Below are 23,074 nucleotides of genomic sequence, written 5' to 3'. Positions count from 1 at the left end.
GGACCATCTTTCAACAAACGATGTTGAGAAAACTGCATTGAAATCAAATGCAAAAGACTAGTTAGACCCTTACCTAATACCACACACAAAAAAAATGAATGCAAAATGGATCAATGACCTGAACACAATAGCTAAAACTATAAAACTCTTCGAAGAAAATATAGGACAAAAGCTGTACGACATTGGTTTGGCAATGATTGGATATGACACCAAAGACATAGACAACAATAGAAAAAATAGACAAAATGGACTTCATAATAAAAACTTCTATTCACCAACAGAAACTATCAATAGAGTGAAAAGCAAGATACGTAGTAGGAGGAAATAATTGAAAATCATATATCTAATTAATTATCAGAGATTAATATCCAGGATGTATAAAGAGCTCCCACCATTCAACAAACAACAACAACAAAATAAACAAAACAAAGAACCTGATTCAAAAATGGGCAAAATATTTGAATAGACATTTTTTTACAAAGAAGATATACAAATGGCAAGCACACAAAAGCATGCTAAACATTACTAATCATTAGGGAAACGCAAATCAAAACTGCAATAAGATACTACCTCACACACATTAGATGGCTACCATCAAAAACAAACATAAAAAATTGTAAGTGCTGGTAAGAATACAGAAAAATTGGAACCCCTGTGCACTGTTGGTAAGATTTTAAAATGGTACAACTGCTGTGGAAAACGGGAAGAAGGTTCCTCAAAAAATTAAAAACATAAAGGAACAGAAAGCAAGGTCTTGAGTACATATTTGTACACTCATGATCATAGCAGCATTATTCACAATAGCTAAAAGACAGAAACAGCTCAAGTGTCCATCGGCAGATGAATGGTATATACATACAATGGAATATTATTCAGCCTTGGAAAGGAAGGAAATTCTGATAGTTGTTACAATAGGGATGAATCTTGAGAACATAATGCTAAGAGAAATAAACCAGTAACAAAAAGATTAATACTACATGATACCACTTATATAATATACTGGAGTAGTCAAAAATCACAGAGACAGAAGGCTAAATGGTAACTGTCAGGGGTTGAAGGAAAGGAGATGGGAAATTATTATTTAATGGCATAGAGTTTGAGTTTTGTAAGATAAAAAGAGTTCTGGAGATGGAAAATGGTTATAGCTGTATAATAATATAAATGTACTTAATATCACTAAACTGTTCATTTAAAAATGGTTAAGATGGCAAATTTTATGTGTATTTTATCCTAATAAAAAATTGAGAGAAAAACAATAATTCATAAAAAATTAATAATTCTAGATTGTCTGCCCCTAAAACCATAATATTAAAATGAAAAAATATGAATACAAAGTTGACAAATATGTACAAGTAACAGAGTGAAATAGCACTAAATCTCACTTAATAATATGTAGATGGAACGTGAACATTGAAAAAGAACATATGGGAAAAAGTACTAAGTTTTATTCTAATGGGCATCTATAATATACTGACTCCAATGATCTGAAAAACTCCATTATTATCAAGCAGGTGGAACATTTACAAATGTTGATCATATCTTTGACAACAGAAAAAAATTGAAGAAATACAGAAGTATCATAAAGGTCTTTCACTGACTGAAGAAAAGCCAGTAAAAAAGACACACTGAAAAAATCCTACACATTTGGAAATTCAAAGACAGACTTCTAAATAATTCATGTGGAAATCATAAAAGAAATTAGAAAATACTTTGAATTACAGTTAATAAAAGTGCTATATATTAAACTCCATGGAATGCAGCTGAAACAGAATATTTTTTAAAAGTGGTACACCTAAATGCATATATTAGAACCATATAACTAGAAATTAATAAGCTTGATTACATGTTTAAATCAAAAATTTGGAAAAATAATACAGCAACTCCATAAAAGTAGAAGAAACATAAGCAGAAAACAATGAAAATAATGAATTAGAAAACAATAAAATATGGAACAAAGCCATGAAATGTGGTTTTTAATCTTTTTTTTTTTATTTTTTTTTTTTTACATTTATTTATTTTTGAGACAGAGAGAGACAGAGCATGAATGGGGGAGGGTCAGAGAGAGGGAGACACAGAATCTGAAACAGGCTCCAGGCTCTGAGCTGTCAGCACAGAGCCCGACGCGGGGCTCGAACTCACGGACCGCGAGATCATGACCTGTGCCGAAGTCGGCCGCTTAACCGACTGAGCCACCCAGGCACCCCGAAATGTGGTTTTTAAAAGGACTCCCAACACTGTCAAAGTTCTTAATGGCTTATCAAGAAAAAAATGAAATGGAAAAAGAGGCAAAATTCACAATGAAAAGGGAGACATAATTCTAACATAAGTTCTGGAATATTAATATAGGAAAATACATGCCAATAAATTCTGAAAATAAAGTGGACAATTTCCTTAAACAAAATTATCAACTACGTCAAGAAAAAATAGAAAACCTGAGATGTAAATACTAATGAAATTTCATGAGAAACTGCAAAATCTAAAATTCAAAGCATACAAAAACAAATTTAAAAACCTTACCAAAATTCATATGGTTTTACAGGGCAGTTCTACCAAACCTTCAAGTAACAGACAAATCTATTGTGCCAACTATTAAAATGTGCCTCCCTGATCCCTGACTACAAAGAGCACAATTAATCAAAGGTCCCCACCATCTTTAGTCAAAGGCTGATACTGGGAGATGCAGAACTCCTCTGATGAGTGATTTGGCTTGCAGAGTGCACTGAAATCTCAGGCTCTTTCACTCAACTACCTTTTCTTCCTGTTCCACTTCACAAAGGTCAGTTCAGCTTTGTGGTCTAGAAGATCCGTCACCATCTCCCCTGCTATTTCCTCTGCAGGAGTTTCCCCTAATGCATTTACTGTATATTTAATCCCATCTTGGGTCTGCTTCTCTGAAGATTTATCTGGGTAATCAGGAGGTAAAAAGGGGATTTGGAACTGTCTCCCTTCTTCCTTGGCAGGCTAAAAGAACATCATCAATGTTAGTAGGGTGGTTGAAAGAATGCTTCCATTGCTAAAGCTTTCACCAGTGGGGATGTAGGGAAACATCTTCAAAAGAGTATGGGTTGGCTGATTGCTGCTATGTTGTATTAATACGTGCAGTGTGATAATGAGAGACTGAAGGCCATTAACAAATATTAGTAACTAAATATAAAAGCTAGAGAGTCTCTTTTATAGCTTTAAATGAAGCCCTTTTCTTTGACATTGGAAAAGCCAATATGGATGATCAGCAGGATAATGATCTGGTTGTTAGAGTTGCAGAACCCCAGAGATGATCGAATGTTCAGCCAGAACAGTTATCTCATGCAAAGACAAGGGCCATGGTTGGGAAAACCTAGCCCTTAAAATATGGGATAGGAATATTTAGAATGATATATCTCAATGAGGGCTTCTAAGGAAACTTCTGTTGTTCTGCATCTCCCTTCCCTGGTAACAGAGACAATAACCACATCCCTACCAAGCTGCCATCACCTCCTCTCCTGTTTGCCAGACAGATAACTAGAGTATAATGACAGCATAATACATCTTGGCCTGATAAGAAAGGGAAGGTATTATACACTTGAAAGAGCTATAAGAATAACCTAGAATGTCCTGGCAGGAACGAGGGGAGCATGATGGGAACTGGATTTTGGTGGTGTCTAATCAAGAGAGATGGCAGGTAAGACTGGACAAGCAAGAATTCATGAATTTGGGGATATATTCTCAGGACCACAGGAGATATAATACCCCACTGAGGACTCTTGAGGATGGAGTGACTCTTAGAAGCTTGGAAAAAACAATGGCCAATTGAAAGTGTAATGGAAACACCTGAGTTGCCCAAGCAGATGGATGAGAAACGAACAAAGAAGTTGACAGAGGAAATGTTCTAGAATGGACATATTATGTAAGACCAGAAGAACTACTAGTAGACTGTGTTCCATAGGGCACACCACTCACCAAGGCTATTACAGAAGGAATACAATGATGAGGGAACATCTGCTTCACTAAGAAGTTCAGTGGTGGCTTTCTTCTACAGACTAGAGCTGACATCAGGAGAGGCAGTCTTGGGGTAGGCATTAAGTAATGGGGACCCAAAGTAAAAGATGCCAGGTGTCAGGGAATCCATGGCCCACAATTACCATAATGGTCAGTAAGTCTGTTGGAGCAGCCAAGGGGGTTAGCCCACAAAGAGCTGGGAAGATGATTAAGAATGTATGGTCTCCTCAGGGGAAAACTAGGTGGACAGCCAACACTGGTGCTATTTAACATTTAGTTTTATTTTAAGCAAGAATGAAGAAACAACAGGCTAAGAATTGTTGCCCCAATAGAAAAATCATGACCCTCTGCTCAGTTTCCAGATGAGCTAATTTACAAATGCAGAACCCCATGGAGAGAACAGGTGGCTGGGTCCATAGAAGAAAGGACATCTTGAAACATCTTGAAAAGTGTATAAAATGATCCTCAAAGGGACCTTTGTATGATCTTTCTATTTGTGTATATTTGGGTATACAATTACATACAGGCATATACATGGTTACATATATAATTCACGAGGAATAAACAGATATTTTGATTACTATTAGACATAGGTTGAGAGATGATACTCTAGATACTCAAGGACTAAAATGTCAAGATGGCCCCTTGTTAGATTTGGGGTGTCTTTAGGGGTCATGTAATAAATTCTGGCTAACTTCTGGCTCACAGTGGGCCAACTGTGTCTATGGATCCACCCAGCAATAATTTCCTCAGTTTTAAAATATATAATTAGAACGTAGGTTAGAGTAACCTCTACATTGTGTCCCTGGTCTGGGAGGTAGTATCTATCAGAGTGGGAAAGACTGAGTGGCAACCTTTAAAACTACTCTCCATCTGGTTAAGATGGTAAATCAATAGCATTATATCATCCCAGTGGGATAGTGAAAATATGCACCATCATTAAAATTCCAAATGGTACAGGGGCAGTATATCAGTATATCAGTATATCTAAATGGTACAGGGGCCTACTACATCTCCATTGAATTTACCAGGCTTAACTTCTTTTACAATAAATAATTTAGACTTTTCAGATTCACAAAGACTTTTCTCTTTCACATACCAGAAAAAAACATTTATTCTTAAAATAATGCCTTTCAGTTTTCTAATCCTTCATTATGTTATACTACAGACTCTCATAACAACAAAATCCTTTAATTCTATATAAGAAAGGACTGAGATTTCCACCTACTAACTAAGACCTACTTATGATAGTATAGAAAGCTAAGATCAGAGCCAGGCTATGCCTATAAATGATCTCCCTACTACTTGCCCAATTATACTTACCATGAGAACTATGCCTAACATAAAGGTAAAAACTGAAAGAGTTTGAGAACTGGCCTCCATAGAATCATGGCTAAACTGAAAAGCTGGCACATTCACCTCTGCTATTTCAGTAACTCAGTTAGAAACAGCAATAGCAATAACAACGGCCTGATTGAGGATTTGAAGATTGTCCAGAAATGCTGACCTGTTGAAAGCTCTCTTTTAAAATTTAGCAGTGGCTTTATTTAAAAAAAAAAAAAAAAAACAAAACCTTTAAAATATTCTGTCCATGTTTTTTCTTAACAATAAGATTTTAAAACTAATTTACATTTCACTACTGAAAGAAATTTAAATGACAAAAAAACACATCAAATATATTTTATCTCACACAACAGTTAGAATATTTTATTTCACTTTGCCCATGATGACAACATAATAAATAGGATCATCTCTAAGACATGGTACACATTAACACTAGCCTTATTTTACTTAATAAAAAGGCTACTGAACTTAAATATGCATACAAATTCAAAAGCTTAAAATAAAACCCTAAACACTTAAATAATTTACATATAATCAACTTTGTGAATTTTTATACAGAGCTGAACTTTTCTGTATATTTCTATTCACGCCCTTCTGCATGGAAAAAGTTTCATTTTGATGCAGTAAATAATGCTTGTTTGATTATAACTTCTAATACTTTCCCAAAACACACTGTAACTTAGTTAATAGCCCTAAAATCCTTTTATACTCAGAAATACAAAGTCATAAAACATTCAATATATTTAAGACACTTTCTTATTTCATTTTTTAAGGGGAAAATTTTAAGTAGGCACACATGTTAGTGATAAATATGTTTATACTGTTAAATTCTGGAAATTACAACTTTTAAAGGGACATAGACAAACATGATTGTTTTCAGGGCAAAGTGACCGATGTAGCAAAGGTTTTGACAACAGAACTGGATACATAGGGAATATGTAAATTGGAAAAAAGAGCTTAGAAAACTGAAGGGCTATAAATGCAGAAGAGAGATTAGACTTGCTATGTGTTGGACCGTATGGATGAATGAGAAGTGGTATTATGGGGAGACAGATTTCATCTCAATTACAAAGGACAATTAGTTATCTGAAGATAGAAAATGTTATCTCAGGAGATGATGCATTTTCATCATTAAAGGCATTTGGGCATAAGCTGGATGAGGGGTTGGGCAAATTATGTCCGCAGGCAGAATTCAGCCCACCAGCTGCTTTTGTAATAAAGGTTTATTGGAACAGAGCCACTCCCATTTGTTTCCTTATTGGCTATGTCAGTTTAGTACTGTAGCAGAATGTTTGCATCCATGCAACAGAGACAGTACAGCCCACAAATCCTGAAATATTTACTATCTGGCCCTTCCCTATGGGAAAGGCTTTAGGAATTTAAGTATTGGAGGGGTGTCTGGATGAGATAACCAATAATGGTTACTCTGGCACTTAAGAAAGTGCTTAGCATATCAACCATATCAAGGATCTGGTTGTACAGGTTTCACTGCATAAGGCAGTCCAGCCAACTTGGTGAGTAGAGTCAAAATTCATACTGCACTCGGTAAAGTTGTATGCCATAATGTAGGGCTATGTCTGCCAAAATTGTCTAATTTGCATGAAGGCACCCAGCGCACCAGCACAACCTGTACATATAATAATCATATTAACAAAAGCAATATCCCTTCCTCTACAGATGATCTAAGATGCCATAACACAGATATCCTATCACTGACTCAATTTTTCTCCCAATCCAAGGTTTCTTTATTTACATCCCGTGGAATTAATAATAGATGTTCCCCAAAAAGAGTTTTCACATTTTATGAAGTGCTACAAGCTCTACCTTCTTTTTAGAAAGATACGTAGCAAATTAGCACATTAAAATCTCTAAGGAAAAAAAAAATTCTTGCAATGTCAGTAGAAGTAATGTCACTTACAAACTAAAAGAGCCGTATTTTCCAAACTTGTTTAATCATGGAAACGTTTTTATGAACTTACTGTTAATATCTCAAATAACTAATATTTTAGGGATGATGCTCTATTCAAAGTTGTATTTAGTATTTCCAGATTAGAAGCTCATTGAGGACAGAAAATGTACTCTCTACAGATTTTTAGCACATTGCTAAGCACATATGATAATTACCTGACAAATAATTGAATTAACAGTAGGAGATGTACCTAATCAATATGGTGACTATGCTGCTAATTTCATTAATTAAAGTAGGCTTTAATTACTTATGTGACAGGAACACAAAGTTATCTTCTTTCCACTGATTCCATTAGCATTTATATAGTCCAACAGCAAAATAATCTTGAAAAGTACATTTCAAGTATGGTTCTTCTGCTCTGTTACATATTTAAGCATATGAAGCTATTCAAGACACATCATTGATGTTTTAAGGTTAAAGACTTGATAAATTACCAAACAGGTTGATAGAACATTATCAGAATACAGGTTTAATAAATTCGAAGTCAGTAAAAGCAAATTACCTGAAGAAGGTGACAAAAAACTGCACAAGATCCATGATTGTGTTGTGTTGTGAGAATGCAATCTGCAAGATCAAAATAAAAGAAAGTTTGAAACTTAATCTATGTTGTTCTCCAGTATCTGTGGTGAGTTTCATGGCATTTGTAAATATAGTATTTTTAAATCGTCAAAAGAGTTGTATCATTATATTATAAATCATATATGCTGAAATCAAAACTTCATCTAGAACATCCAATAAAGTCAACAACCGACAATGATGGCCTTTACATAGGCTATTACATTAAATGATTTTAGAAAACTATTATGAAATTACTTCAAGAATGTATGCTAAGTTTCATGTGCAATTCTGATATTAAATGTGCGTAACTAAATAATGTAAATGAGTTTCTACATTTAATAATGATCACAGTTTGTATCAGTACAGGTAATAATTGCTTATAAGCCAAAAAAATAAATTTCAACTCTGTTAAGGATATGGAGAATTTATCTTTATGTATATATTTATATGTATATATACATACAAAGACACACACATATATATTTTAAGTTTATTTATTTTGAGAGACAGCATGTAGGGGAGGAGCAGAGAGAGAGGAAGAAAGAAAATCCTAAGCAGGCTCCATGTTCTCAGCACAGAACCTGACATGGGGCTTAAGCTCACACACAGTGAGATCATGACCTGAGCCAAAATCGAGTCAGATACTTAAGCCACTGCGTCACCCAGGCGCCCCCCTCCCATATATTTTTGTCAAGACAAGCTATATGTGTGCATACAACTATTTTGTCATATTCTACTCAGAGAATAATATATGTCACTTCATTTTATAATTTCATGTTATTAAGAAATGAATTTTGAGGGTGCCTGGGTGGCTTAGTCAGTTAAGCTTCTGACTCTTGATTTTGGCTCAGGTCATGATCTCATAGTTTCGTGACTTCAAGCCTGGAGTCGGGCTCTGTGCTGACAGTGTAGACCCTGCTTGGGATTCTCCCTGTCTCTCTGCCCCTCCCCTGCTTGCACTGTCTCTGTCTCTCTTAAACAACTAACATAAAAAAAAATAAAAAAAAGAAAGAAATGAATTTTGAGAGGGGAAACTAGTCAATAAACTAAAGTTGTTCTACATTTCTGCTAACATAGATTATACTGTAACACAATTCTCAGGAAGTACTGTATAGTGTATTAGTCAATAATGCAGTATCTAAATGGAGAATTTCTGATTTTGAAATCTACCTTTCCACTTACTAGGTGTAAATATTTTGGAAAACTAACTTATTTGTGTCTCAGCTGTCCCATATGTGAAAGGTCAAAATAAAAGTACCTACTTCATAGTGCTAGAGGAAAGATTAACTGAATTAATAAAAATAAAATTCTTGCCATAATATCTGCTATGTAGCAGGTATAATAAATATTATTATACTTTTACATCATGTATAGAAGAGATAGTCAACATAAATGAATTTTCCAAGACAGCTGAATCTAAACCATCAAGGTACTGAAATCTCTTTTTCCTTTAATAATCTTTTATGAAAATCATTCAAAACCATGGCAGTTAATTTTCACTTCCAGTAAAAATGGAGTAAAAGGGATATCTTTACTTCCTTAAACAACTAGAAAACTATACAAAGTTTTTGAAAATAAATTTTAGACATTGGACAAAAGGCAGAGGAAGATATAATCCATCAGGTAAAGGACTACAAAAGAGATGAGCCTTACAATTATCCAGCTTTCAGTGCAAAGAAATAACACCAAGGAATTTAAATGGCAATCTAAATAAGGAGTATCAGTATTTCTTATATAAAATAAAGAATTATAGTCAGTTGAGAAGATGGTTAAATTTGTGGTGTATACAAGATGTTTTAAATATAATGGCATTCATTTCCAAAAAACTTCTAAGCATTTGAAGAATTACAAAGCACTTATACAGAGACTGAGGAAAGATAATTGCTGTAGGAGATTGGTTATAGGTGAAAATGTCTTAAAAAATTTAAGAAAAAATATTTTTTAATGGAAAAATTACAAATGAATTTTCTTCCCAGGTGACTGTCCGTAAGAGTAAGTTGGGAACGGATCTTACCCTTTCTGGGCCTGCATTATTAAGTACCTTGGAACAAAAATATTTTTAAGACAAGTAAACAAAACACTAATACACATGAAAATATCTACAATATTCTACATTTTCCCAAAGAATGTCTGACTAAATAAAGTAGGAGTTAAAGGAAGGACCTACAAGTTATAATCATGAACTAAAGCACTAAAACATTTCAAAACTTCAACTATATTATCTACCTATACCTATTAATATAAAAGAAGAAAAAGCTTTCACAAGAAATATGACTAATATTTTGACTCCAGCTTGTCTGTAGAGGATAATCTGGGATTCCACTAGCAGGGTGATGAGATGCCTAGACTTGCCAAATTAACACATTTTCCAATATGCCAAAACAATAGCTGCATTTCTTCACAAATTAGGTGAGTGTAATGCTTGAACATGAAGTAAAGTACTGAAGTAAAGACCCTGACCAACTTTTGTTACAGACCACACTCTACTACCTTTCACAATGAGGAGCATAATGATGGGATAAAGAATTGATGGCGGAGGTCTGTGTCAGAAAGTGTCTGTGAAATACAAACTGCCTTAAAAACAGAAGCAAGAGAGACCCTAAAGTAACATATCTGTTAACATAAATGCACCCAAGAGGAAATGCAGACTTGGCAGAAGCAATCTCTGTACTCAGCGTATCATCGGGGTGCTTTTGCCTCAAGTTGAAAGTATCCCGTATCGTCTGTTCAAAAGGGAAGTCAGCATTACCAAGCACTGTGCAAATCTTTTAAAAGGTTGCTCCCCCTGAGACTTTCTACAGGAAATTCTACAGGACACAGCCTGCGGAAAACACTGTCAGACAGCTCGCACGTAGCCACAGGCTTAATAATGACATTGGACCGATTCTAGAAATGGAAGGCAGATCCAAGGAGCATTTGATATCATTGGTGAACAAAGCCAAGCAGACACTAATTCAAGCAGATTCCCTCATATGAGGTGCCAATTTATTCATCCATTGCATATTTCACTTAGTATCTACTACATTCTGAAAACCACACCAAGTCCTTGGATGCATCAGTGAAAAATAACATCAAAATTCTTAATGGTGTTGGTGAGGGAGGACAAAAACAGTAATAATAAACTACATAGTGTATTAGAAGTTGGTTAAGTGCTAATGGGGGGAAAACATTAAAAGTATCCTGTATTTTGGTAACATAGCATGTCAACTATACTTCAGTTTTAAAACGTATCCTATTTTTTATACTAACGTATGTAAGACAAGAAATCACTCCTTGGTGTGTAAAAGTGTGCAAAAGTGCTGGGAAGCGACAGGAGGAAAGGGAGGGGTAGCAGAAAAATATGAAACACAGCATTAGGTTCAGATGCATCTTGCTGTCCTGGGTTTTTCTCTATCCAGAACAGAATCCAGCAGCTCCAGGATCCTTTCAATGAACCTGGAAGGCCCACAGGGAAAGGAATAAGGATAAACAGAGGGACAACCATTCTAAGTGAAGGTGAGCAACAGATCTTCACGCGGCTGACTCTGTATCATCCAGATAAGACCCCAAATATCACACTTCTCCCAAACACTCTCTGAAGTAGGTGCCGTCCCCCTTACTCCATACTCTTGTGTGAACTTATTTCTTCTATACTTCAATCTGAAACTATCTTATTTTACAAGTTATGATCATTAATTAAATCATTAGTTAAAATGTCTTTCTCCACTAAAACGTAAGCTCTGTGAGAATAGCAGCCTTGTTCATCTTGTTCATAACCCTGTTCCAGTACCTAGAACAGCATTTGGTACCTAGCAAGCACTTAATAAAACTTTGCTGAAAAAATGAATACATGTAATAGCAAAATTTAACAAAAGAGTATTCTTAGGACTTCATATAGTCTTAAGATCCATGACAGGAAGCTGGTACAGATGTTATTCTGAAAAACATTTTTAAAGTTTTTATTCATTTAAATTTCTTTCATAAATCAGTGTTCATACAGATTATAATTGCCTACTAATTACAGATCATAAAATACTATTTTTACTTATAAAATTGACATTTATTATAAAGTTCAGGAGTTTTGTAAAATGTGATCCTTGGATAAAAATTTTTCTTTATTTTTAATCAAAGAAAAATTTTATAAGATCTACCATTTACAATTTTAGCTACAATATTTTAGAACCAAGATATCAAAAATGATTTCTTGCTATGTATTTTTACCTCAGCTTCTTAATTTCAACAGTAAACATCTTTAACTATTCTTAACTATGTTGGTTTCTATACATTTCTCTCAGGTGAATTAGATCAGACTACAATCTCCTTATCCAATATAGGTTGCATTACATGAAAAATTATTTTTTAAACCAAAAAAAAAATTAGGCTGCCTTAAAAGAGTGATCATTTAGCCAATTTTATTTAAAAAACAGTGAGTCAAATCAATAACAGTAACAACACCCTAAATTTGTAGTGTCCCTAAGAGTGTATCTCCTGAGGATACAGAATATTTCTGACCCTAAATTCTATAATGGTCTAATTGGAAAGATTTCTATTGGTTGATGTCATTGCTAGAACATGGCCCTTTGAAGATAATCAGTATGTTCTATTTTGGTTCTGTGGTCATTCCCATGAAAAATATGACAAGTTTATTCAAGGTGCATTTAAAGTTAGTTTTAAACTTTAGCCAGCATAAATGCACCACCGAAATTCCTTTTTCTATAAGGATGTTATTTAAGATATCTAATAATTATTCAAAGAAATGTAATCAAAATTAAGAGATTAATTATGGGAAAATGGGAAAATATCATAATATTTTAATTTTTCTCATGTTTTTAAAAAGCCTCCAAACAATTTAGTGACATGCTAAGAAACAGAGTTAGCTGAAACTATGGCAACAATGATGATAATATATTTTGATCATTTGATCTTACATTGAAAATTCATATTGAAAACATGTCTAAAATCTAAAATTTGAATTTAAGATATGCAATATTTTTCATTAACTAATAATAATGATCAACATTTTGAGTTTATGATTTGATGAAGAAAGCTGCATTAAATGCCTTTGGATACAGAAGGAGATTAATAGCTTGATATTTACCACAAATGTCAGAATTTGTAAGAGAGAAAAAAATGTTAACTTGAAGGATAAAATAGTGTGTTTGTGAAAAATGTCAGCCTGCCATAAATAAACTCTGATATAATATGGGATAAACAAAAATGAAAATATAAAGGGATGTGCTGAAATTATCAAGTTCATCTAACAAACTGAAATTAAAAGAGCAGTTCTTCAAACTATTATTTGGATCACAGTCTTTCAAAATGCTGACATAAAAGCATACTTACATAATGGAAGTTAGTCACCGAGTCATGTCAATGACAAGCTATGTTTCAGGCAAGCAATTCAAGATCTTGAGTTTTTATTTAATCAATTTTTTCAAGTAAATAAAAGCAGACTAGGGTTTAAATTAGCTATTACTGGATAAAACCAACTATGACAATCTATTCCAGATCAGCATAAACTTCCTACCGATAATTAGCACGCTCCTTATTAATATAATATGTACCATTCCTTATAAAGTAATGTTTCAAAATACAGGGTTAAATGTAAAATGAATGTAATAAAACCTATTTCTGGATAAAAATATGTGGGATGAACATACAGACAAGTCTGTCTAAATATTACACATATTGATCTGATTATAAATTCTTGAATATTGTTTATAAAATTTAATGGGTTTAATTCTTTTTTTTTAATTTTTTTTTTAACGTTTATTTATTTTTGAGACAGACAGAGACAGAGCATGAACGGGGGATGGTCAGAGAGAGAGGGAGACACAGAATGGGAAGCAGGCTCCAGGCTCTGAGCCATCAGCCCAGAGCCCGACGTGGGGCTCGAACTCACGGACCGTGAGATCGTGACCTGAGCTGAAGTCGGATGCTTAACCGACTGAGCCACCCAGGCGCCCCAGTTTAATTCTTTTTAAAGCAAATTAATTATCTTTCCTCCTGGCATGAATGCAAAAACTTACCTGGTTTCTCTGTCTTTACATCATACGCCTCTGGTCACTCCTCACCTAGCTGACAAAATGCTCTTTTTAAAAATGAAAAAGGTTTCTGTAATCCCCCTCTTCACAGTTCCACACTCCCCTAACTAATACTGACATCATTATTAACCACAGTCCATAATGTATTCAGATGTCCTTTCTCTACTCCAGGATCACATCCAGGATACCAGATAACATTTAGTCATTCGTTATGTCTCCTTTGGGTCCTCTTGGCTATGACAGTTTCTCAGACTTTCTTTCTTTTTTATTATTTTCACAGTTTTGAGGAGTAATAGTAAGGCATTTGGTAGAATGCACATCAAGCAGCATTTGTAAAGTGTTTTTCTTATGATTAGACTGAGGTTATGGGTTTTTGAAACGAAGAGCACAGAGATTAAGTGCAATTTTTGTCACTTCATACCAAAGGTATAGACTATCAGTGTGACTTATTTCTGCTGATGGTAACCTTGGTGACCTGGCTGAAACAGTGTTTGTCAAGTTTTGGTTTCTCTCTGTAAAATTACTCTTTTTTACTACTTTCACATATTGTACTCTTTGGAAGGAAGTTCTTATGTACATTTAAGTGGGAAATTATAGGCTACCTTCTTTGGTACATGCTATCTACATAAACTATTTGGAAACATTGAGTTTGACCATTTATTTATTTAATGATTTATTTATATCACTATGGACTCGTGTATATCTATTTTTACTTTGCAGTATGATCCAATATTACCTTACTTTGTTGTTGAAACTGTTCCAGCTTTAGCCATTGTGAGTTCTTTCATTTGGTTCTTGTGTCCTTTTGACATATTCCCATAGTTGTGTGTTTTGTTTTCTGTTTTAATGCTTCCTTACTTTCTAGCAGTACAAGATACTCCAGGATCACCTGTGTATTTGCTACACTAAGTCCTTGAATCAACTATTTCTTCCAAGGAGTTTCTTTACATGAGGATGGTATCAGAAACCAAACCCTAGGCAGTAGGTTTGCTTGTTGCTACTATGTTGTCATTGTCTCTAGGCTGAGCCCACAGAACAAGGAAATATGTGTGTGTGTGCTAACCTGTGTATATACACACATATTTATAAATATTTCTATACATATAAGCATCTGTATCTATATGAAGCTAACCATGAGTTCATACTGATGTCTGTACATGTTTTTAAGATGGCTTTCATCAGACAGAGGAATATTCCATATATTCCATATATATTCCATATACAGTAAAACCTTGGATTGCAAGTAACTTGTTCTGTGTTTCGCAAGATGAGCAAACATTTCTAATAAATTTTAACTTGATAAATGAGCCATGTCTTGCAGTATGAGTAATACGTGATGCCAAACATCACATGATCACAATTGAGCCAATGGTACTCCCCCCTCCCCCCCCCCCTCTTTCTCTCTCTCTCTCTCTCATTCACTGCAAGATTATGGGTGATTGTCTCCCATGCTCAGATGCTTGGTCTCAGGCCATGGTGTTTGGCAGAAGTCAGTGATTTTTCAGAACATTGGAAAATGCCCACAACTGGCATTACTGTATTTTTTGTCACTTCAAAGCACCTATGGACAGGCCTTTGCTTTTCCATACAAGAGTAAGCTTAGGAATGCTTTGCTTAATTGTAGGTCAGGCTGCCTGCAGATATAGACCCTTTCCTCTGCTGCCTTATTGCCAGTTATGTTAAATACAGTATATGACAAGAGTTTATTAATATTGTACTGTAGTCAGTATACAATAGCCCCCAAGCCGAAATGGTTGAAAATAAGCACAGTAAGAAGAAGGAGATAATTACGGTGGAAGTAAAGAAGGAAATCATCAAGAAGTACCAGTGAGGTATGAGAGTGGCCAAAAGTGCAAGATTCTATAAGTCTACGTCTGCATTACGTCTGTGGAGGAGGAAGAGGAAAAGGCAGAAGAATCCCTCACTGCAAATGAGATTATGGAGATGTGTAAAATGTGGGAAACAGTGCCAAATTGTGTAGAAAAGCACACCCCAGTAAGGCTGTGGCAGTGCAAGCAATGAATGTATTTCATGACAATCCAGTATCACGTTTCCGTGAAATCCTCAAAAGGAGGCAAAGGCAAGTGTCCTTGGATAGGTTCCTTGTTAAATCTTCATGAAAAGAAAAAGATGCCACTGAGCCAATAGATAGCAGTGATGCTGATAGTGAAAGTCGTCCTACACAATAACTTCCTCTCTCTTGTCTCCCTCACACCAGCCACAAAGGTTTTCAAAGGTGAATGCAGGTTAATTTGTTTATTTTTCTTTATGTTTTGTATTTTCTTTATTATTTTATACTATACTATAGTATTGTAATCATTTTTATATGAATATTTTTAGGTTGTGGAATGAATCATTATTTCTTATGGGGAAATTCGCTTTGATATACAAGTGCTTTGGATTACAAGAATGTTTCCAGAATGAATTATGCTCACAAACCAAGGTTTTACTGTATGTTCCATATATATTATAATATGTTATATTATATTATATATATTACATTAATATATAACTAATAGCATATATATACATACATATATACACACACATATACCTATATATACATACACAGAGAGAGAGGCTGGTTCTTCTAAAAGATCAATAAAGTTAGTAAGTCTCTAGTCAGATCAAGAAAAAAGAGAGAAGTCACAAATTACCAACATCGGGAATGAAAGATGGGACACTATTATAGACCCTACAGAAAAGGATAAGATAATTTTTCAAATAAATTAATGCCCATAAATTAAATATCCTTGACAAAGTGGAAAACTTCATTGCAATACATGAAATATTATAGCTCCCTTAAGAAAAAATAAATAACTTAAATAGTATTATAACTATTAAGCATATTAAATTTCTCATTTAAAACCTTTAAACAACAAAACCAAAACACCAAATAATCAACTATAGGCATATGATTTCATTGGAAAATTCTAAATATTTAAGTAAGAAGTAGCATCATATCTACAAATCTTTTAGAACATAGACAAGGAGATAACACTTTTATTAACATTTATTTTATGAAACCAGCATTACCCTGATAACAAAACCAAACGTAAGAAAAAAATCTAGACAGAAATATCTTTCATTAATATGATAGCAGAATAAAATCCTCAATAAATATCAGCAAACTGAACCCAGCAATATATAAAAAGGATAATAAATCAATGCCAACTGTGGTATATCCCAGAAATGCAAACCCAGTTCAAATTTCAAAATTAATCAATGTAGTTTACCAAGCCTAAAGACTAAAAGTGAATTACCAAAAAATCATTCTAATAGATGCAGAAAAAGTATCTGAAAGAATTCAACATCAGTCTTAATTCAAAAAAAACTCAGTAAAATAAGTGCACAAGAAAACTACTCTAAAGAACTTTTGAAAACCCTTTAGCTAACATAGTATGCAATGGTGAAGGATGGAATGCTTTCCTTTTGGCATTGGCAACAAAGCAAGAATGTCTGCTTTCACAACTTCTCAATACCACACTGAACCTCTTACCAGTGTGATAAAACAAGAAAAACATTTTGGAAAGAACTGTAAAGGAAGAAATAATATTCTATTTTCAGACAGCATGATTTTTAATCCCCCAAACTAATATAAATAATAAACGAATTTAATAACTTCATGGAATACAAAATCTATTGCATTGCTACATACTAAAAATAAACCATTGAAAATAAATAACAGTATCAAAAACTGTGAAATTACTTAAGTCTGATAAAATATATGCAAAAACATATGTTGAATATTATAAAATACTAACAAAAGAAATCAAATTAGACCTAGATAAATAGAGATATACTGTAGTCATGAATTATAAGACTCAATAGAATTATGATGTCAATTCTGACATATAAATTTCATGCAATCATAATCAAAATCTCAGAAGAATTTCTTACAGAAATTAAAAGAAAAGGAGATTCTAGTATTATATGGAAAGGCAAAGAAAGCGGAATAGCCAAAACAATTTTGAAAACAAGAACAAAACTGAAAGACTCACACTATCTGATTCAATAGTTACAAAAAAGCTATTGTAACCAAGGCAATATGAACTGATGAAAAGATAGACACATATCTGAATGGAACAGATAATCTAGAAATAAATGTACACAAACAGAATCAACTGATTTTTGACAAAGTTTCTAAGGCTATTCAACAAAGAAAAGAATACTGTTTCTGTTTAATAAATAGTGCTGAAACTATTAGACATCCAAATATAAAAAGTAAATGTCAGCCCATACATTGAAACATATAAAGCAATTCAAAATGAATCATAGGCCTTAATGTAAAAATTAGTATTATAAAATAAAATCTTAAAAATTATAAAATTGCAGGAGAAAAATCCTTTTTAACTGCTTTAGGCAGGGATTTCTTAGATATAACACCAAAAACATGATCCACTTAAAAAGAGAAACTTATAAATTGGATTTTACTAAAATTAAAAATTTCTGTTCTTTGAAAGAGTGTTAAAAGAACAAAAAAACCCCCAAAAAACAAAAAACAAACAAACAAACAAAAACCCAAGAAATAATCTGGGAAGAAATATTGCAACACATCTGACAAAGGACTTGTATCCAGAATATATAAAGAACTCTCAAAACAGTAGAAACAGTTAACACATTAGTCTTCAGGAAAAATCAAATTAAAAACAAACTACCATTCACATATCTTAGAATAGCTAAAATCAAAACAACAAAATTGACAACACCAGGTACTGTTGAAGATAGAAGCAACTAGAATGCTAATCCATTACTAATGGAAATGCAGAATTGTGCAACCATTTTGGTAAATAGTTTGGCAGTTTCTACAAAAGTAAACATACAATTACAATATGACCTAGCTGTCCTACATATAGATAAAATGAGAACATACACTCACAAAAAAAACATGTATGTGAAAATTTATAGTTGTTTAATTAATAATTGCCCAAACTGGACAGAGCCCCAAAATTCATCAACTGGTGAGTGGATAAATAAATTATTATATATCCATCCATGGTATACTATTCAATGATAAAAAGGAATAAAATGTTTACCCAGACATCAACTTGAGTAATCTCAAATATACTGTAAAACAAATATATGCTATTTAATTCCATGATATGAAAATTAGAGAAAGGCAAATCTATAATGACAGAAAGTAGACCAGTTTCCTACTAGGGTCTGGGGCCACTGAGAAATGATTAACGGAAATGGTATGCAAAGAAACTTTGTGGTTGATGAAACTTTGATATCTTGATTGTAGTGGAGGTTACATGATTGTGTATATTTGCCAAATCCATAAAACCATGCACTTCAAATGAATACATTTGACTGTGTGTAAATTATGACTTAATAAAGGCAAAATTTTTAGAAATACTACTGAAATAGGACTATAAGTCTATATACCATGTGATGCAAATTTTATGACATTTTATAAAAGGTAAAAGACCTTAGCTAACCTATTCCATGGTATTGTTGCCACAGCATTAATTTTGTGGCCAAGTAGCTCATGCGGCCTTAAACTGACATTAGTCCCTCTTGTAAGCGTGAGCTGTACATAAGGGCCGACAGAGTCATAACTAAATGTAAGTTCCTATATGACTTCCTCATTGGCCTTTGTGATAAACAGTCTCCCTCTGCCTCGCAGGACCTTTTCCTTGTACTCCCCTTAGACAAGACCCCCCACAAAACCTTCCAAAACCCTTCTGTATAGTTTTGAGTTGACCAGTCCAGCCTTAGCCTGGGAACCTCAAAGCACTCCACTCATGGACTCTAACAAAGGTCTGTGCCCCAGGTTCTGCTGCTCCTACTGCCTGCACCCTGCCTTGACCTTTGCACGTGGCCCCTCAAGGCATGTCATGCATTTACTCCAGGACCTGTACTAAACTTCCCTATTTCAGTTCCCTGATGGTCTTTTTTTGAACTAAGCTCATCATCTTACACTCCAGGGCTCCACTTAATAAATGGTCTTTTTAATAAAGTCATAACACAAAATTATAAGGACAGAAAATAGATCAGTGGTTTTCAAGGTTAGTAGTGACAAGAAAGACTGACTATAAATATGCTATACGAGGGACATTTGAAGAGTGATGGAAATATTCCATAACTTGCTTGTGGTGATGGTTACATAACCGTATGTGTTAAAACAACTAAAATGGACACCAAAATGATGATATGCAAATTTTAAAAGTGATAAAAATTTTATAAAGCCATCTTATATCAAATATTATGTCATATTTTACATCATATTATTAGTTACATCAATAAATGTGAATGTCCTTAACTCGTCTATTTGAGAAAAATATTTCCAAATTGTTCCACAAAGCAGGATCCAACTAAATGCTATAAAAATATATATACCTAAAATAAAATGATTTAATATGGCTACAAGTGAAGAGATTAAGAAAAGTTTATCAAACATATGAAAACAATAAAGAAAGCATAGAAAGAGATAATATTAGACAAAGTGTAAGTCAAGCCAAGAAGCACTAAACTTGAAAAAGAAGGGCACTTTTAAATATTAAAACCAGAATTCATAGCGGGATGTAATACTCATATTTGAAGACATGATATTACTAATAATCATAGCAATGGATCAAATAACATAACACTCTATGACGAAACACCACAGGAGAAGAGAGGAAACATAGATAGAAAATACTAATTAAAGAGAACTTAATTCAACAACAATATGGCAAACAATATTCTGATTACAATGCATTGACTTGAAATTACAAATACACAAAACAAAGAGCCTCTGACATATGGAAAAAAAATTTTTTTTAACTTTCTGGTAGTCAAGTCTAAGTAGGAGAGGGAAAACAAATCAAAATTATATGATTTCTCAAAAATAATGAAAAAACATGAAAATAAAGGAATCTATGATGTATTTAAAGCAGTGATACTATAATTAGAAAAATTAAAGAGTTAAAATAAGTGAAAACCTCTGCTGTAAAAAGCATAAGAGGAACCACAGAGTAAACCAAAAGATAGCCAAGGAAAAATAAAAAGAAATCATAAAGCTAAAACTAAACATTAATGATGCAAAAATAGAACAAGACACCTAATTAAATCAAAATCCTACTTTTGAAAACAACAAAAGGGGAAAACTGTAAGGTAAATTCATCAAAACAAATGGAAAAAGTAAAAATATACAGTAAAATAAATGAAAAGGAAAAAATAACCACTGAAAGAGAAGAATATTTAAAAAATACAGTTTAGGACGCCTGGGTGGCTCAGTAGGCAGGGCATCCGACTTCCGATCAGGTCACGATCTCACGGTTCGTGAGTTCAAGCCCCATGTCAGGCTCTGTGCTGACAGCTCAGAACCTGGAGCCTGCTTCAGATTCTGTATCTCCTCTCTCTCTATCCCTTCCCGCTCACACTCTGTCTCTGTCTGTCTCCAAGGTAGATAAACATTAAAGACAGATTTTTAAAAAAAGAATACAGTTTAATCTGTAGACCTCCAAGCAGAAAAAAATTGAGTATCCTATTAAATATACAGTGCATAACCAGACTAGACTCCATAGAAGAAATAGAAAAAGTGTCAGCACAAATTTACCAAAATAAAATGAATCCATAAAAAGATTTTTATCACTATATTATTTTTTAAAGTTCAAATTTCCAACAATATACAATGAAAGTACATAATCTAATGAAAAATTATTATAGTATTAAGTAAGATTGCAAAGAAAGAAAATTGTTTGCTCTACAATATATAAAAATCACAGCAGTTTATAAAATCAAATTTTCTTATAATGACAAATATCTAAAAATATCTATGGGGTCATATGGATATTAAAAGAACTACTAAAAGAAATACAATATTAAAAATTAACATTAAATTTTTTTAAAGAGTTTAATTAAACTTCAAAGAAAAATTAATGACTTTTTAAAAATAACTTCTATAGGGGTGCTTAGGTGGCTCAGTTGGTTAAGCATCCCACTGGCTCAGGTCATGATCTCACAGTTAGTTCATGGGTTTGACCTCCACGTCGGGCTCTGTGCTAACAGCTCAGAGCCTGGAACCTGCTTTGGATTCTGTTTCTCCTTCTCTCTCTGCCCCTCTCCCACTCATGCTCTGTCTGGCTGGCTGTCTCTCTCTCTCTCTCTCAGAAATAAATAAACATTAAAAAAAATAACTTTTATAAAAAAGTTGAACTTCTTGGATTTATTTTACAAATGGAAAGATTAAAGATTCTTTACAAGTCATTTTCTTTGAAAACCGTATTTTACATTTAAGCCATCTTATCCAATTCAAACAATTTTACTGCTTATAAAGAATAGTATTAGTTGTAATATCTATTTTTTTAAATTGTATTTATTTTGGGAGAGGCAGTGACAGCACGAGTGGGGGAGGGGCAGAGAGCGAGGGAGAGAGAGACTCCCAAGCGGGCTCTGCACAATGTGGGGCTCAAACCCAGGAAGCCATGAGATCAGGACTTGAGCCAAAACCAAGTCCCACTACTACCCAACTGAGCCACCCAGGTGCCCCAATGAGGAATAATTTACATGAGGAGTTAACTAACTTTTTCTGTAAAGGGACAGATAGTAAATACTTTCAGCTTTGTGAATAATACGGTCACTGTTTTTAGTACTCAACTCTGAAATTATAGTGTCAACTTGATATATCTTCCTGCTCCGAACTCCAGAATATCTATACTTATCACAACCAATTTTATTTTGTAGCTGTTATAAATCTTTCCATTTCTCTCTATAAAAATATTTAAGTATTATTTTATATATTCCTCAATTTATAATTTCTGATTAGTATAATTAATATATTAGGTAATGAATAAAATTAGTTAACAATTTCCAATACCACTTCTTGAAATTATGCCAACGTAGGCTTAACGACAAAGATTTGAAGTTTTAAAAATAGGAAAACATATGTTTGAAAATATATGTGATAAATTCCTCAAGCCTACAACTATTTGGAAAACAACAACAAATAGCAACAACAACAATAATAATAACAGGAGGAAGAGATATAAAATAATGTGTCCTAGGGGTAATTTGAGAAAAAATTACATGCCTATATCAGCACATTTGTACTATAACCCTTACTTTTCAAACCATATGCATAAAACTTACTTTTTCTTTAATATCTACTTATCCAATAGCTTTCCACCTTATATTTTCAAATGACTAATATTATATGTTCAAAAATGCTAATACACTGTGATAAAAATTTACAGACATCAGCATTAGTATTCTGTTCTTT

General features: G+C 33.5%; 1 protein-coding gene across 5 annotated transcripts in view; it reads right to left on the bottom strand.

Moving 5' to 3' along the window:
- The window catches only part of ATRNL1 (attractin like 1), a 777,769-nt gene that overhangs the window by 416,626 nt on the left and 338,069 nt on the right, over positions 1 to 23,074 (bottom strand). For all 5 annotated transcript variants that reach the window (XM_042908168.1, XM_042908169.1, XM_042908170.1 and 2 more), the window contains one exon: positions 7,791 to 7,852. In XM_042908168.1, the coding sequence (XP_042764102.1) occupies positions 7,791 to 7,852 (62 nt within the window). The remainder of the gene's footprint in view (positions 1 to 7,790; positions 7,853 to 23,074) is intronic.

Source organism: Panthera leo, chromosome D2 (assembly GCF_018350215.1).
Source record: "Panthera leo isolate Ple1 chromosome D2, P.leo_Ple1_pat1.1, whole genome shotgun sequence".
Classification (NCBI taxonomy): domain Eukaryota; kingdom Metazoa; phylum Chordata; class Mammalia; order Carnivora; family Felidae; genus Panthera; species Panthera leo.
This window is presented reverse-complemented; position numbering and strand designations above follow the sequence as displayed.